At 32.8% G+C, this 18,914-nt stretch overlaps 1 protein-coding gene across 3 annotated transcripts; it reads left to right on the top strand.

The window, feature by feature from the left end:
- Positions 1-792: 792 nt before the first annotated feature.
- Positions 793-11,833, top strand: LOC111705621 (sodium/potassium/calcium exchanger 2). 3 transcript variants are annotated; one of them, XM_023478234.1, is made up of 5 exons: positions 793-1,035; positions 6,276-6,322; positions 8,259-8,404; positions 9,210-10,725; positions 11,353-11,833. In XM_023478234.1, exons 3-4 carry the CDS (start codon positions 8,279-8,281, stop codon positions 10,716-10,718), a joined length of 1,635 nt encoding a protein of 544 aa, XP_023334002.1. In that variant the 5' UTR covers positions 793-1,035; positions 6,276-6,322; positions 8,259-8,278; the 3' UTR covers positions 10,719-10,725; positions 11,353-11,833. The 3 variants fall into 3 exon arrangements, with proteins under 3 accessions (XP_023334002.1, XP_023333993.1, XP_023334011.1); XM_023478225.1 differs by having other exon boundaries at positions 794-1,035; positions 9,210-11,833; XM_023478243.1 differs by lacking the exon at positions 793-1,035 and adding an exon at positions 4,885-4,931 and having other exon boundaries at positions 9,210-11,833.
- The last annotated feature ends 7,081 nt before the right edge of the window (positions 11,834-18,914 follow it).

Genomic DNA, 18,914 nt, shown 5'->3' with positions numbered 1-18,914 from the left:
TCCTGTCTCATTACATTTTATATTTATATTTGCATAATTTCAGAGGTATTATAACTGTATACAAGTCTGCTATACAGCCTTAAATATTTATTTTGCAAATCTATATAAATATGCATAAATTAGTAATCTCTGTTTGTCTGTTTGCTTGGATGTCCGCCGTCCGGTCATGATCTTATGAACCGATTTGCCTAAAATTTTGACTTTCAGGGACTCGGTAGAACTGCACAGAAATCTATTAGGCAGAGGCTTGATTTTATGTTGATTCAAAGCTATTCATCTGTATAAGAATAAAGTAGAAGATATTAATTCAAAAAAAAAACTTTTCAGTGTTTAGATTTTTGTATTCGCCTACTCGAGTTCAACATCTACAACAAAACTATTTACATGCATAGAAATACAAAAATTTGGATATTAAAGATTCACTCCCAAACTGAGCTTCCCCCCCTTCCCTGGATTGGAAATTGTCACATTCATGCATATACTTCCCTTTTCACTTCTTATAGCTACGCCCCTGGTTACTACTCACAGATCTGTGTTTTTTTATTTATAAAGAATGTAACGCGCGGCCAGTTTTCTTTTCATTTCCCTCTCATTTTCATTCCAAGAAATTCATTCATCTCCGTAATTTTTCCAGGATAAATTGGAAGCAAGCCTAGTGAAGAGTCATCCGGTCCGGGCCGGAATCTGCCACTCCCCGAGCCGGCTCCAAACAGGGCCAGGCGGCGGACCGGGCCACCAACCTATCGTCAGTCTAGCCTGCTAAAACGCCGCGAGATTCCCAGCTAAAAATACGTCATTTTGCCAGCAGTCGGTTCACATTCACTTTCTAGCCTTGTAGTCCCCTGCAACAGGTCCTCACAGACCAATACTCTACACTGCCAAACATACAATACACTTTTTTATCAGTTATTTAGAAGCAGTGAATTCCGTCTTATCAGTTTATTTTGGTGTTTTATCTGTAGCTGTACAAGGAGAGAGTTAGTGGCATAACAAATAAAGTTATAAAACACACTCGAATATTAAACCCCGACCAAGGTATGTATAGTAATGTATATACATTGTGTATACATATATACTATATACATTTGTTAAAATGTCATGCATTCTTTACAAGTTAATTCATTAAATCATAACACAGAAAATTCAAAAACTTACACTGTAAAAAAAACCAAATGTTTTAATAGAAAAATAACAATATAAAAATATTTTTTTCTTAGGACAGACCCCTTGTAGCTTTTCAAACGCTTCGAATCTTCTTTTCCAATAAAAAAATGTTAAAATGTTGCTCTTGAAATCATCATGTTTTTCTTTTTTTTTAACTCAACTTTTTGCGAATTATTTTTTGTTTTTTTTGATGAATTTGCAACAGGGAAATGTCGACATTAGCTTAACCGGGCAATATTGTTAAATTTTGACTGCCTAATGGCCTAAATTCCTTTTCTGCAGGTGTTATGTTTGTTGCCACACAAAATTGGGGCCCAACCGGTTCAGCCGTTTTGACATTTATTGGAAACAAACAAACAAACAGATTAGCCAAATTTACAAAAAAAATTAATTTGTAAATATGAGCAAAGGAATTGAATTTTTTTGCCACCAATTCAAATCCCTGTATCTTTTCTATTGGTGTAAACCTTTGATATTTCAAACCAAGATTATTTGATTTAACAGAATTCATAGTTTGAAATATATTACAATCTCTAAATATTTTTCATATTAAGTATTAATAAATACTATAAACACCGTAAAGTGTTATTTTGCATTTAAACTTAATATTTTTAAGATGTCATTAATTTTCAATTTGATAAAAGAGTGAAATAAATCAGGTGGGTTGTCCCCCTGATTTTTTTCACATGAGAGGGGTTGATTTGCCTGCTGCACCCCACCTACAACCGCCCTTGAATTCATGTGTCCTTGATATTTTACGAATCTGTGTTTTGTTTTCTGTTTACATTTCTTTCAGATTGTTTATTTAATAAAACACCCATACTTCAAACATACCTGGAGCTAAATATTTGTAAAAAAAAGTTTTGAAAAGAAATGTAAATAATAATAAAAAAGTCAAAATACATGTAACAATCTTATAAACAACACAGAATAAAATAGTATCAATATATTTTTATTAATAATTAGAAACTCAAGCTTTAAAACCAATAGAATCAGAAGTGTATACAAGGCAGGGGGTTTGGATTAGTGAAATTTGAAAAGAAAAAAGTGTTAAGGCCCCCCCCCCCTGAAAAGAAAAAGTGTTAAGCCCCCATGGAAAAATTACTTTAAACGCCCCTGAAGAAAATGAAAGTTGTCACATTATATGTTAATGACATGTTTAAAATAATCGTCCTTGCACCAAATTTTATGAATTTGAGCTACGTCGCTAAGCTACTCAATGCCGGTTCAAAGGAATTAAGTGCTTGGTTCAAACTCTGAATTTTAATTCCTGATATCTTTGCAACCCTATTTCGTATACCTTTTTTCAAACTATAAATTCTGTTAGATCAAATCATCTAAGTTTGAAATAAAAAGATAAAAAATACACTATCGTCTATCATGTTGCAAAAGTAGGTTGGTTAGAAAACGCGAATTTGTGGCAAAAACTCAATAATTTTGAACCACAGATTCAAACTTAAAGTTTAAGGAAAACACTACAAACTAACCAGGAGGAGAAGGTCAATTTCAATTGACATAACTAGTTCGACTTTGTGACCTCGATCTGATTTTATGCACAAGTATTAAAAGGCAAAATTTTTCAATTACATTATTACAAAAATAGCAATTCAAACCATTTCTGTTGTTCCCATAGCCCTTCATTTAAGATGAGTTATGATAAAACCATATAAGATGTCAATCCAACGTACAGTTTATTTTGGTTTAACATCAAGGATTATTTGAACTGGTGCATAGTAGGCAGTTTGAAATCATTAAAATCGGTCCCTAATTGAAAAAAAATCATTGAGATAGAAACTATTGATGTTGTGATTTAAGGCAAAACAATCTCACACTTAGTGTTGTTAATCGTGTTGGTTTGTTCTTTTTACATATTTTCTCTGTGGGTTAAAAATGTTGCAATGTAGAAAAAAGAAAACGTTTTTAAAATATTTATTTCATCATTTGCTTTTCTTACTAGGAGTGTATATTTTCTTGGAAAATTATTACCCCTCCTTAAAAAAATCTTTTTTTCCCCAAATGTTAGATTTTTTAAAGATTTTTTTTATACAAAAATCATTTGGGGAAAAAATTCTTAACATCAGCTGGGGAAAAAATCATTTTAAAAAAAAACGAACCAAATCTTTCCGCAACACTACTCACAACAATAAAATGAAACATTTAATGTTATGTACAATCTTCGTCAAATATATTCATCCAATAAAGACGACTTTCGATTTCAATTTTGATTTATATCAAGCTTTAAAACAACACCATGGATGGATACACAATCCGCTTATTGTCTCTATCCCACCGCCATCCGTTCCAAGTCAGATATTTACATTCGCCAAACAGAAGGGCACGGTCAAAACAGCCACTGGCTTCCTACGCTCTCCTGGGCTCTTCTGATTAACTCTGTTTAACAGATTTTGGTTTTAATTTTAAGATGTGACGAATATTTGATTTAAATTGAAGAACAATAGAAACAAGATTCTCTTTATTTGCGTGCAATTCGAAAAAAAGTTTGTTAACAATCAAAACCTAAATACAAAAGTCGTCTTCATTGTATTTATATATTCGCCGACCACTGTATTAATACAGTGTATAACTTGCCTTAAAGTTAGTACACTGTACGGTATTTCAAATGACCCAAAGTTACTATTCAGGGGAAAAAATTTAAAAGCTTTATTTGTAATGTTACTTTAGTTTGACCGATTAATGTCATTCACAGCAATACAATTTATGTTTTGCAGAAGAAATTAGGGCTTTTAAAGACATCTTTGTTTTTTTCTCTTTAAAGGAAAAGTGCGCGAAAAATGATTATATTTAAATTAGATCGTTCGCTATTCTATTTCTACCCGATATATCTGTTAAGATAAAAAGTGTTTTGTTTCTGTCAGCGTTTCGGATCCGGAGGATCCGTATCATTTGGTCGGATCCGGATCCGGATCCGTATCAGGAAACGTTGATATGGATCCGGGTAGCGCCAAAAATTAACCAAAACCATGGAATAAATAAATCAAAATGGTTCGTAAATGTATTATTTACATGACGAAAATTTTTCAAAATTATCTTTAATAATTTAATGTTTACATTTATATAATAGTAATGACGACATTTTTAACTTTAGGATTACTCAGCGGCAAATGCTCACATGGCGCAAATTTCAAATATATAAAGTATTCACAGAATCAAAAGTTACCTCGGATCCGGATCCGTATCAGAGTCAGGATCCGGATCCATCATCACGGATGCGGATCCGCGGATCCGGATCCGCATCAAAATGATACGGATCCGAAACACTGGTTTCTGTAATCTCTTCTTTCTATTGAAAGTTTTTTTAGAATTTAATATTTTTTCATCAAGAAAATCCGGCCCCCCCCCCCTCTCATCTGGATTTTGTTTCTAAAAAGTGCATTGCTAAATTTAATTAATTCCATTCAATTTTATATTTTTAGTCTCAAGGTTAATTCAATTTTTATATATTTTATTTATCATTTTTAGAATTTTATATTTTAAAACAAATTTGAGAAGTTAAGAGTATTTACTGTAAACTATCAGTAAACGGCTTTATAGATTAGCTTAACATTTTTATTTTCATTTTTTTATGAATAAAATATCAAAAATATTAACCCACATTGTAGCTTATCAAGCATGAATATCTACGTCATATTTTCTTTATGTCAGCTGTACATTAGTGACGTAACTAGAAAATCCACGAAAAGAGAACGTAAAATGCGTGAGTTTTTATATTTACTTTTATTAAAATGACGGAGGAAATTATACTTTGCGTAAGTTATTATTAACGTTCTAAAACAACTTATTATATCATTTTGATAAACGAGCGCAAAAAAAAATAGTGCAGACTGCATACACTTTAGATTTCTGCGATAGTGTTTGTTTTCTTTTTCTTTTGTTAATTTAAAGTCAAGTTAAATGGACACTGTATGCAAGATTTGAAGTGGCAGACCATTTAAAGACGGCATTGCCCTATTTACAACGATACCCTAGAAACCTTTATCAATAATGTGGGAAATATTACCGTTTTTCTTGGTTGACAAGTTTTTAATTTTGATAATTCCAAATGTTTTCTTCAAAAAACAGAAACCACATCTAAAATTAATTAGTTTTCAATTTATAAACATTGATATCTATAGTTCATACTTGATCAAACACAGCATTTATAGGTACCGTTGTGAATCAGCATGTATAGGTACCGTTGTGAATCAGCATTTATAGGTACCGTTGTGAATCAGCATTTATAGGTACCGTTGTGAATCGAGCATTGTCATCTGTGCAGGGAGAGTCACGTGAAATTACACTGACAGCCCTTATAAGCAATAAAAAGCCTGCAGTTATCAAGTTTGCCATTTAAACTGTATAAAACAGAATTGAAATAAATTAGTTCAGAGAGAGTCGAAGCAAAACGAAAAAATGCACGCCGTCATTTTGCATCTTTTCACTGTGCAAATTTTTTGCAAAGATGTAAAACGGAAAACAAAATAAAATACAAATAAGAGTGTATTTGAAATTATTAAGTAAATCTATATTTAGCTTTGTGTTCGTTGGTTTGTTTGTTATCGATGTTGAAACGTCTGAACCAATCAGACCCAAATATTTTTTTAGAACTTCACAGTCACATGACCCCTACGATTTTTGTTATTTTTGTTAAAATACAAACGGTGGCAAGGAAAGCTAAAACTTATAATAGAAAAAATAGCGCAAAGCGCACTTAAACAGTATCATCAGTGAAAGTATATATTTATTTTAGATTTTATATATTCTTACATAAACTATATTACAACTATAGAATTGGAATGAATTATACAACATATAGAATTTGAATGTATCAACATATAGAATTTCAATGTTTTTATTATCTTAATATTTAAGAGAAGATAGTGTGATATTGATTGAATTTCGATTTTTGTCCAATCATTATTTTGTAATCTCTATATCTTTGCAATACAATGGCGTATACCTTACTTTAATCAAACTATGAATTATGTTAGATTAAATAATCTAAGTTTTAAATAATCAAAGATTTGTACCATCTGGTTGAAAAGATATAGGGATTTAAAATTTAGATGTTGTGGCTAAGACTCAATTTTTTTTATTTATTTTTTTATTTTTAGATGTGCAGTTTATGGATTTAAATTCAAGAAACTGTTGAAAACCAAAGGTGATATTTTAAAACAATATTGTAATTTTTGTAGAATTTCAAGCATGGATTTAATACTTTAATACTGAGGAAAAGAGCGACATATATTTATCTGAAAATCTTATTATATTGAGGGAAATATATTCGTATTATGCAAATACATCATAATTATAATAATTCTTTTAAATAAAGGGAATTATACCATAGGGTTTGTCCTTAAATGGTATTTAAACCACGGAATACGTCCACCGCCCACCCATAACTTTATAATCATCATTCTTTCATATTCAAATTCTACTTCGATAAAAAACCTTGAAATTTTAAATAGTTTTTACTTTTAGTGCTGTGTATACTGTACACTTTGCGCAGTTTTTTATTTTTTTATTTTTAGATTCTTTATCATCAGGCGACATGCTGATTTGAAATTTTTATATTAATTCTTTTTTGGACTGCTCATGAAATACTTATTTTAAAAACAATTCGCAGTTTGTAAAAAAAAAGATTTTGATGATGTCGATATACACTTAAGTATATTAACATAAACATTGTTTTTACTTTAAAACACTCTTCTTTATCATTTTGATTTAATCGAGATATTTTTGTTAAAGCCCTTCACTGTTTTCTTATCTTCTTTTTTCAATGAAAGAAAGTTTCTCTTCAACCAATTAAACTTAGAACACCAAGACTGATGCAATATAATCTTTGTTCCTGTTAAGAAAAAAAGTTTAATTGGTGAAAAGAATTGAGTCTTTGTCATCATGCAAACTCTGATCTAATCCCTGAAGTGTGCGGCCATCCATATATATTTCAAAACAGGGAATTATATTAGATCTAGCAATCTTATTTTTAATTATTAAAGGTTTGAAACTTCAGGTTGCAAAGATATAGGGATTAGTAAATGTCATTTTACAAATAATCTTAAGGTTTCAGTCATTTGTACAGACACATAGAATGAAAGATAATTTATATCTTAAACTTGAAGATAATTTTGTGTTAAATCACGGATCTATGTAAATAATATATAGGTTTCAGAATAATTGAACTAGATAAATGTCTAAATTATAGAAATATATTTTACTGACCCAATTGAAACAGGGGCGTATTCAGGAAATTTGAAATTTGTGTTTTGATAAAAATCTTGTTGTATATTTTGGTTGATATTTCATTGTAAACTCCGGTTCATTTCAAGTACCGGTCCGACTTTTAAGCGGCCAGAGCACATACAGATAGACTATATGAGGAAAACGGGACAGTACACCCCCCGTAACTAGGATTTTCTCAAGGGGGTGCAAAGAGAGATGTTGTGGTATGGGCCCAGAATCACCGAGTGAACCGTAGTAAACAAGGCGGGGGCTTGCAGGGGGGCCCCGAATATTTTCATAATGTTGGTATACAAACGAGCAATTGTAGCTTGAATTTTATGTTATTTAGGTTATTTAGGTTATTTTCTAATATGTCAACAACACTAGTAATTTAAGCTTGAACTTAATTTTACAGTAAAAATTTAATTTTATACCAAGAAACTTATTGCACCCCTCTTTTTAGGAGAAAGGGGGGTCTACCTCACTCCTTGCACCCCCCCCCCCCCGGTTACGGGCCTGAATCAGCCCCTCCGTGTCAAAGGAATTGAGTCTTTGTCATAAATTCTGATTTTCTATATCCTATATCTTCGCATTCCAATGTTGAAGACACTTGACATTTCAAACTTTGACTTCTGTTAGATCAAATGATTTAAGTTTGAAATATCAAACGTTTACGACATTGGGTTCTTAAGACATAGGGATTAAAAAATCAGAATTTGTGGCAAGGACTCAATTCCTTTATATCATTTTACCACTTGGATCCGGATCCGGGAAACAAACAATGTTGCGAATCCGGCCGGATCCTAAGCACTGTCTAAAATGTATGGTTAGTTAAAAAATCATCAACAATCTGAATTATCTTTATTTTGTTTTAGATTAGTAGTCCTGCTTCACGATGTTCCAGATCACGAAGAGTTTTAAATGGAGGTTTAGTTTTCTCTCCATCTGCTTGTTCGTCATCTTCTTCATAAACTCCGGGGTGGAGAGGAGCCAGGGGTTCACCAGCAGGCATCTTCTACAGGCAGGACCAGGAGCACATCAGGGGGCACTTCATACCATTTGTTCGGGGTTTTTAAATTTAGGATTTAATTAAAAGAGTAGTTTTTTATTACTGATACGCGCTTTAATTGTTTGTATGGTCAGCAAAATATGCAATATACAAATATAGAATTTGTCAATGAAAATAAAAACTCAAATTTTTGCAAAACCTTTTTTAAAAGTATTTTTTCTGTCATATTCTCCCTATGAGTAATTATACTTTATTGCATATTACTTTTTCGTTATAAAAAAAATCCCTCAATTTCAAGCAATTCAATTAAATACTTATTTACTTTCAATAAACTTTTTAAAAAAAATGTAACAGTTAAGATTTGAGTGGTAAATTTTTTTTAAAGATGCAAATTTCTTTACTAGATATCAAATAAAAAATCATATTTTAAAATTTTTAAAGTAGAAAAAAGTGTATGAGCTAGATTTGATGCATGATTTGAAAATGTTTTAGTCATGCAAAAACAAAAAATACTGATTTTAACTCAAAGCATAGCTTCTCATATTTGACATTTACACATCTGCAGGCTCAACTCTATGCTTTAAAGTTGAATATCTAAATTATCCCCATAAAATACAGTTAACATTTTGACATTTAGGTTGTAAAAGCTTGCAAAGTTTATATTAACATATTTAATATAGGATATAATCTACAAATCATGCAAATAAAAAGTACACCATCTTCAATCTATTTTTTTTATTTTCTTCCGGTGGGGGGGGGGGGAAGCACTATAAATATAAGATTTGAAGTCCCCTGAAGTCCTCTTCCTGTTCTCAAGGATGAAGACACTACTATTGAGCCCGAGGAACGACGAGGAGGAGAAGTAGATGAATGCGGAGTAGAGAAGAATAAAACTGAAGATGCTCTGTTCCCTCCAGATGCGTTTACAGACGACCAGCTGGCCCATGGCGCAGTGGTTCTTCATGTCATTGGGGTTCTCTACATGTTCTATGCCCTGGCACTTGTCTGTGATCACTTCTTTGTGCCAAGTCTTGATGTTATAATTGATAAGTTTGGTATGTCTCCAGATGTAGCGGGAGCCACCTTGATGGCAGCTGGTGGGTCAGCGCCGGAACTGTTTACTTCAGTGATTGGAGTATTCATCGCTGTGAGTGATGTCGGTATAGGAACTATTGTCGGCTCTGCCGTATTCAACGTTTTGTTTGTGATCGCAGCTTGTGCCTTTGCCGCGGCCAAACCTCTCGCGTTGACGGCCTGGCCATTGATCAGAGATACGTTGTTCTACTCCATCAGCCTTATTCTCCTCGTGATCTTCTTCACCGACAACCTGATCAAGTGGTGGGAGGCATTGATCCTGTTCCTTTGGTACGGAGCATATGTTCTCTTTATGAAATTCAACGCTCCGATGGAGGCTAAATTTCTTAAGACGTTTCCCAGCTTGAAAGGAAAGGAGGAAGATGATTCCAATGTTGATCTAAGAGCAGGGTTCAAGTTTAATCCTCATAGGAAACCACTTCTAGAGATTATGCAAGGTAAGGTTGCGGATGAAGTTGGAACAGAACTGCAAAACCTAGAAGGAGGAATACAGGGGTTAAAGAAGAAACTAGAGGGCAGCGACAAGGAAGAGAAGAAGGAAACTAATGAGAAGGATAACTTAACTCCGGAGAAGGGAAATGAAGAAAGAGATCTGGAAGTCCAAAATGAGGAGGATTACAAGGATGTTGTTATGTCTGGACCCCAGGGGAGTATTTTCAGTAAAATCGTCTGGGTTATCACTATGCCCCTGATGGTCCCTATGTGGATCACTACTCCAGATCCAAACAATCCAACAAGGAAGAAGTTCTTTGCTCTCACCTTCATCATCAGCATATTGTGGATTATGGTTTTCTCCTACTTCATGGTTTGGTGGGCAACTACCATAGGTCAGGTTGTTGGGATATCTGATGCTATCATGGGATTAACTTTCTTAGCCGCGGGGACATCCGTCCCGGACCTAATAACATCCGTACTGGTCGCCAAGCAAGGACATGGAGATATGGCGGTGAGTTCGTCAATTGGATCCAACATATTTGACGTCACTGTTGGACTTCCGGTCCCATGGCTCTTGTACACAATTATCTTCCAGAAGGACATGGTGGTCAACTCTACGGGGATGGGATGTAACATCGGGATGTTGTTCCTCATGCTCATCTTGGTCTTCTTCTCCATCCTGGCCTTCAAGTGGAGGATGACCAAGATAATGGGAGTTGTAATGATCGGTCTTTATGCTGTATTTGTGGTTGTTTCCTTGGGCCTGTCCGCCTGTTGGTTTCCTTGTATATTTTAAACAATTCTGCTGTTGTATGTCTAGAGTGAAACATCGTTTTTCATCTGTTTTTTGGCATTCAAGGTTCCTTAGCCTTCAGAGGAGAAATTTTCCATCTAAATATGAGACTTTAGAAACGACTGTACGAAACATATTCTGTCTGTTTACTTACATTCATAAATAAAAATAATGAAATGAAAATGAAATGAAATTCATGGTTCCCTTCAAATGTGAACTGGATTATCTCTTTGCCAAATCATAAAATAAACCAGTAAACGACGATATTTAAGGCAGACAACTTAATTTAACCTTGGAACCATCATATATAAAGAGTTTCAGGTCGTCTTTACAGTATCATCCTTTGTGGGTAACCCTGCAGTTAAATTATAGTTTCTTCTAGTTTTCAGTAATCGTGGAAAGTGTTTGATCTGATTCTTCTAAACTTTAAGAGCATTCAATTTTGAAAAATGTTTCACTGTTCAAATTTTCTAAATTCTCCGGAACACAATTCAAATCTTGAATGTTAAAAAGACGGGAAAATAACGATGCCCAACTCTATTTATATATTGTTCAATGCCAATTATTTACTCCAGAGAGGGTTCAAGTTTAGATTATTAAGCCTTCCTTTTTTTAAACGTGCACTACATTATTTAAATGTTTTGAATTTCTAAATTTAGTATCCCCTCTGTTCGTGCTAACCTCTATTCTCGTCTAATTTTGTTGACCAGATAAAGTTCATTTTTTCCTCGCTTATTTCGAAACAAACTCATATGACATTTTAATTTTTTGTTTGTTAACAAATCAATGATTTTTTTATCGATTATAGCCGAAGACCCAGTATTAATTTTGAGTCACAATTCCCCAAAATTAACCATGCTTTCAACGAGCTATGCTAGACGACCACTTTATTAACATTATAAAAATTATGTAAAGTGTAACCCTTAATTGTGCCATATGTGCGATTTGATTGATGTTCTAGATCATAAAATAACTATAGGTTAAAAGTAGAGTTAACGTGTTATTTACCTTTTTATTACAAAACAAACAGTAGGTTTTTACTACATAATATTTTGAATGAAAAGAACAGAAAAATATGTCATGTTGTAGCAAGTATTATGAATATATTCTGAAACCCACCAAGCTCCAGATATTTTCATGTTAGACAAACAAAATGAATACCTCTAAAATCAACAGAACAAAATTAGTATTTTAATCGTTTTTTAAACTTTAATCTTTAAACAACGTATCTAAAGTTTTACACATTTCAACCTCGAGTGCTTAGGATACATTTGATTTTCATGCGGATCCGGATCCACACTGTAAAAAATGGATCCGGATCCAGGTCTTCAATTTTTTCAAGATTTACTAATTTTTTCTACAGAAGAAGCATATTAAAATTACTATGCTTATAGGGCGCTTCGCGTACATCTTTTTTTCAATAATGAATATTTTCTCTTTGTATAATGTATACATTGTAAAGGAAAAAAAAAAAAAATCGCGGATTTTCAAAGTTTAATTAAAATAAAATGTTGTTGGAGTCAAATGTTTGAATTTTTATCGTCCTTGAATCTTCCCTTGGGTAATGTAAAGTCTCTTACAAAATTTTGGCTCAATAGTTTCAGCCGTTTTGACGTTTATTGGATACAATTCGCGTACATCTTTTTTTCAATAATGAATATTTTCTCTTTGTATAATGTATACATTGTAAAGCAAAAAAAAAAATCGCGGATTTTCAAAGTTTAATTAAAATAAATAGTCGGATCAGGTAAACATAGACTAACTTGTCTAACTGCAGATCCACTAAATCTGATGACCTCGCGATCTACACTGAAATGGAAAGACATTTTTTTAGTAAAAGAGTTGTGAATTTATGGAACAGTTTGCCGGGAGAAATTAAAAACGCTAGAAATCCTAAAATGTTTTAAAACATTTACCAACGACATTGATTGAGTAAAAATAGTGATACAAATAGTCACTTTTGTGAATCTAGACTCTACGCAGAAATTCTCAATGGGATCTAGAGATTAATTCATCAAATAACCAAAAAAAGACAGACAAGCCAAGTATATAACAGGGTGTCCCTAAACACACGGGAATTAAGTGACAAATTCGATATCGTCTTTGTTATGAATTAGCATTGTAATACCTGTTCAAAAGCCAATAATATTATTATTTCTGCTAGAGTTTATTTTATGAAAAGGGTAAAAGACAACAAAGATGTGTCTATAATGTCTCCATAAGATGAACAGTGAAGACGGACAAGTTTACTCTGCATACTGCAATTTTCTTGTTTTACTAAGTACATCCGTATATGCAGTCAGAACATAAACAAACAAATTGATAACATAGCAGAAGAAACTCTTACAGATTACAGCTTTCTCAGTAGGTATCACTATACTAAATCAAAGAATTGTTTGAAAAGAAGTTATCGAATTCGTCACTGAATTCCCATGTTTATTGGGACACCCTGCATATAAATTTTAGATAATCAATTCTTTTTTCAACAATTTAAATTTGGGGTTTGAGAGCAAAGATTTCAAAAAAGTTTTTTGTTGATATTTGAACCCTTTGATCTGCATCCTTGGATCCGCATATTTTTTTGCGGATCCGGATCCAGGAAGCCAACATGATGCGGATCATCCGGATCCTTAGCACTGATTTCATCACAGTGTTAGAACAAAAGCAATGTTACGACACTGACCAATATGTATGTTAATGTATTTTTATTGAAAAAATGCAAAAAAAATCAATTATATCTTGCAAAATTACTGATTGTTTGAAGATATGAAAGGAAGACGACATTCCTTAGAAATTAAGGTTTTTTTTCCTTTAAAATATAGTTTAGAACTAATGTGCCCATTTAATTCATGCGTTAACTAAAACATTTTAATATCTTAACATTCCTTTTTATGTTCAACATTTTGTTAAAATAGTTTAGAGGGAGAACCCACTGGGCTAATGCAGGACACCGGTATCCTATGGAGCGGAGTGCGGACTCTATACAGATGCTATATCGTTTGCACTAATGTCCGATTGAACTAACGTATACTTTTGCACTAAATTCAGCTGATCAGTAACACTTGTGGCCCGGCCCCCTAGCCTGTCCTAGCCGCAGCGCTCGGACCACAAATTGTCTTAACCTAACCTAACCCTCAAATAAAACGTTAGTCCGAATGAACGTTAGTGCGAATGTACGTTAGTCAGATCAAGAAATCATGAAGAATCATATAAAGTTTTAACCATTTTAACACAATATTAGACATGTTAAAACTTTAATGATTATTAGTTGAAATATATTAAATACGCATTTAGTTCTTTATAGATGTATTTTAAAGTGCAGGTAAAGGCAAAAAAGGTTACTTCCGCTTGAATGTCGTCTTTCTTTCAAATTATCAAACAAACAAACTATTTACTTGAGTCATAAACAATTTTTAATGTTTTTTTTTCAAATCAAAATACATTTATACATATCGTAAAATGTCATCATTGCTTTTTATGTCTTACATTGTGTTGAAATGGTTAAACCTTTAAGGGGAGTCCACCTAAAGGAAAAGTCCACACCACGCATGACACCGGGTCTGCGTGGTTGGTGTTTAGAAAACTGGTGATTACAAACAAATGCATAGATTCCATATCGTTGAACTTTCACTAAAATGGTCGACCTGAGGACGTATCTGATTGTGTACTAGATAACTTTCTATATATATACAAATAAGAATCTATAAGCGGCAAAACAAGTCCTCCAAAGTACGTTAATAGGACGGACCGTAATCTGGCGAGAAACGTAACATCCATTCCGTCCATTTTGTGGCCCATGACTAGATCGAGGGGCGTTCGGTTTTTTTTAAATTCACTTGTAAACTACCCGTTTTGGTCGGTTTTCAGTCGTACAAAAATAAATAAGTTTGTTCGTTTTCAGAATTATCGTGCATTTTTCATCTATTTCGTTCCAAACGATCGTCCGATTATTATACATATGAAGTCTATGAATGTTGTGTAATAAGTCAGGTTACTCTCGATGCGCTCCGAAGTACGAAAAATGTCGTCACCTAAGATAGATAGATAATAACTTGACGTTACTGATTTATTGAGGTGAGAGTGACATCACATTAGGTTTTTATCTATCTATCTTAAAAAACGACATTTTCCAAAGATTGGATCGCATCGAGAGAAACCAATAACCATGCTATTATAAAACCTAGGCATAGTATATGGACCCGGGGATATATTTTCTAAGACGACATTTAATATAGCCCTGGACTCCCTGGACTAGGGTTGAATAATTGAATAAAATGGTGATAGGTGGATAAAGAGGGGGGGGGGGGGCATAGTTTTTAAGTATGAGTTTCGCTTATAAAACTGTAACAGATAACCCGAGCAGTCTATTTATTTCGTGTTTCCTCCCTAGTATTTTATAATGAAGCAACTTCTGAAATATTTTAAAAACCATATTTTAACTGACTTGCTATGGTAAAGATTTAAATGCAATAGTTACATTAAAATCTTTCTTTAAGTCCCATATTGTTTCCTTGTCTCTGCTGCATAAATTCACTGATCACTGTATAGAGACACTACAGTTGAGAATTCTTGGGTAGGAAAACAATAATATCCTCATAAAATTTTCTCACACAAAAGAAGAAAGGATACTGATATGTAATTGATAATGTAATTTTAAATAAAATTCAAGGGTGCACTTGAAATTATGTTGAAGGTCGGCATCTAGACAAAAAGACAATTTTAAAAAAATTTTAAAAATTTAAGAAGTCTTAAGAGATTGTTCTGTTCTTAATTCATACATGCTGGCTTAAGTTGTGCACCTTCAATTAACAAAAATAAGAAACTTTTGAACAATATCGGACACATTTCATTAATTCTCAGACAATGGATGTATTTTCCAAATTCTTTTAACGTATTATCATAAACTTAAAAAAAGAATTTGTTTCCAGGAATTATTGTACATTTAAAATGCTGTGTCGATGATGGATCAATGATATAACAGGAAAAATTTAAATGCAATTCTTTGTATCTTAATTCATATAACATTAAATCTAAGATAAAATGTTTAGCTTTTGAGGCATAAAAATCAAAATATTTCTTTGCGCTGATACAAAGAGCCACGAATTTCAGTTATCTGTCATGATGATGGATTAGACATGAACTAATCCTGTCCAATTCTAGGTATCAGTGCAACTAAAGAACTGGAGCTTATTTAACCACTCATCCGAACCTTATCCCTCATTCATGATCTATAGCCAGGGATTATTTATTCTTAAACCTATATTCATCATTCGGCACCAGCATCCAGGGTGTACCAAGATTTTAAACCTTAAAATTATTATCATTTATGGTGTTTATTAATATTCATTGTTATTAACAAATATGTGTTATAGTATTGTTATTAAGGGTTTAATAATATTTTTGTACAATTATTATACTATAAATCTTTTATTTATTTTTAAGTAATAAATACTGACAGAGCTCTTTAATTTGGAGCACTGCAAAAGCATAATATATATATATATATATGTAATATATGTGATATTATGATTATTATTATTATTTTTATTATAATTATTATTATTATTATTATTTTATTATCATTATTGTTATTATTATCATATTTATCATTATTACATAAGCTGTAAAGTTCTATAGAAGCAGCTAGTCATATAAGCTGTATAGTTCTTAAGTAGCAGCTATTTACCTGAGCTGTATAGTTCTATAGTCGCAGCTAGTTACCTGAGCTGTATAGTTCTATAGGAGCAGCTACTTACCTAAGCTGTATAGTTCTAGGCACAGCTTGTTACCTGAGCTGTATAGTTCTATAGTAGTTAGTTACCTGAGCTGCATAGTTCTATTAGCAGTTAGTTACCTGAGCTGTATAGTTCTAAAGTAGCAGCTAGTTACCTGAGCTGTATAGGTCTAGGCTCAGCTTGTTACCTGAGCTGTATAGTTCTATAGGAGCAGCTACTTACCTGAGCTGCATAGTTCTATTAGCAGTTAGTTACCTGAGCTGTATAGTTCTAAAGTAACAGCTAGTTACCTGAGCCGTATAGTTCTATTAGCAGTTAGTTACCTGAGCTGTATAGTTTAAAGTAGCAGCTAGTTACCTGAGCTGTATAGTTCTAGGAGCAGTAAGTTACTTGAGTTGTATAGTTCTATATGAGCAGCTGATTTGTATAGTTCTTGGAACAGCTAGTTACCTGACAGCAGCATGGTTCACAGCTTGAAAAATTAAAGCGCAGGAGGACTTAATAAGTCCTCCAATAAAGACAGCTATATATGACTGCTTGCAGACTTCTTTGAGACATATGTAGTTTGGGGGAGGTAAGATTTTTCACCTAAGAAAGGAAAGCATGAGGAATGGGTCATAAATTTTGAACTTAATTGTGAAACTGAGGTAAGCCCTCAGGAGGCTTTGCAAAAGTCGCTGAAAAAACCAGGCTGCAGAAGGAATGGGGGAAGGAATTTAAAGCATATGTGTCTGAAATATGATCATAATGGTTAAACTGAGGAAAGCCTCTCAGAAAGCCTTCCATCTAGTCACCGGGAGAAACAGGCTGTAGAAGGGGGGCCGGAAGCCATTCTGAAAATATATGCTGAATAAATATTTTAAATGTTACTGAAATATGATATCTTTCTGAAAATTGGGAGGACTTTTTCAAGGCGACAGGGGCCTAAGTTTCCCTTGAAGGACTCCGTCTGGCTGGGTTGGGCCAAATTGGTTCAGCCGTTTTGACATTTATTAGATACAAACAGACTTACAAACTAACAGACAAACAAGCAAAGTACGTATATATAGATGTATAGATTATTGCATTTTACAAGAAATATAAATCATATATGTCTCGAATAAATTATAAGAAATCTACATCTGGAACACACAATATAACTCGTATAACAATAATTCAAAACAAGAAACATGTATTTAGAAAAAATATATATATATATTACTAAGCTCTGTTTCGGAGTATAGTTTGTATCAAGGAACTATATATTTCTTGGTTTGTATGTCCAATCATAACTCATGAACTGATTTGCTTCAAATTTTGACTGGGAAACCACATAGAACCACGGGAATGTTATTAGCTTGGTTTGAAAAATGTATATCCAAGTATGCACTAATAATATGGAGGAATATAGTGAGCAAACACATGAGGGAACACAAAATTGTGACAAAATGCATACATGATACAAACATTGAGGGGGGGGGGAATGGGAAGGGAACACTGGCATATCTAGAATGTAATGCACATCTATATATCTAGAAATCAAGGAATGTATATTTTACAGAATAATATATATATATATAAATCTATATTTCTATATATTTAGAAAATATTAAAAGGACTGTTGGTAACCATTAACTTTAAGACCTCTGGGTAATGTCGTCTTCAACTTAAAATCTCCTCTCGGAGAAAACCAAACCAAATAATTTCAGCCCGCATTCTCTTTGTACTCTGTCCCACGGAGCTTAAGACATTTTCGTTTATTGTGAAATCATTAAAGTTAAGCAAGAATATTTTCATATGAAGCATTAGTGAATTTCGTTAAATATTCAACTGTAATTTTTTTTCAGAAGTTTAAACACGTATTTCAATACTGATCAACAATAATTGTTTCCCTTCTATCATACCTAAATAAATTGTAAGATTTTTTCTATTATTAACATTTATTATAACATTGTACAAGTAACCATGACCTATAATTTATGTTATTTTTTAGGAAATAAAGCTTTTGTTATCGATTCTCTTGAGACGGGGTTACTCTGTTGTGTGTATTTGCGGCCGACCGGAAAGGAATTATCCAGACAGAATATATTTCCCTCAGCGGAATTCCGACGGGCCTTTTATCCAAGTTTATCTGGTGTGTTGCTGTTATCTGTCAACAACTGTACATCTAGACTAGAATATATTACAAGGAATGTATATCGATCTAGGATATATAATATATATCTTAAATATATTACAATGGATGTAAATCTAGAATACACAATATATCTAGAATATATTACATGGAATATATATCTAGAAAATATTACAAGGAGTGTAGTAAATGGCTTAATCCAATGAGTTCCTGTACCAATCAAAGTATGACCTAAGGAATAAACAATATATATCTAGAATATATTTTAAGGAATGTTTATCTAGAATAAACAATATATATCTAGTATATATTACAAGGAATGTATATCTAGCTGATAAACAATATATATCT

Source organism: Eurytemora carolleeae, unplaced genomic scaffold (assembly GCF_000591075.1).
Source record: "Eurytemora carolleeae unplaced genomic scaffold, Eaff_2.0 scaffold157, whole genome shotgun sequence".
In the NCBI taxonomy this organism is placed as follows: Eukaryota; Metazoa; Arthropoda; class Copepoda; order Calanoida; family Temoridae; genus Eurytemora; species Eurytemora carolleeae.
This window is presented reverse-complemented; position numbering and strand designations above follow the sequence as displayed.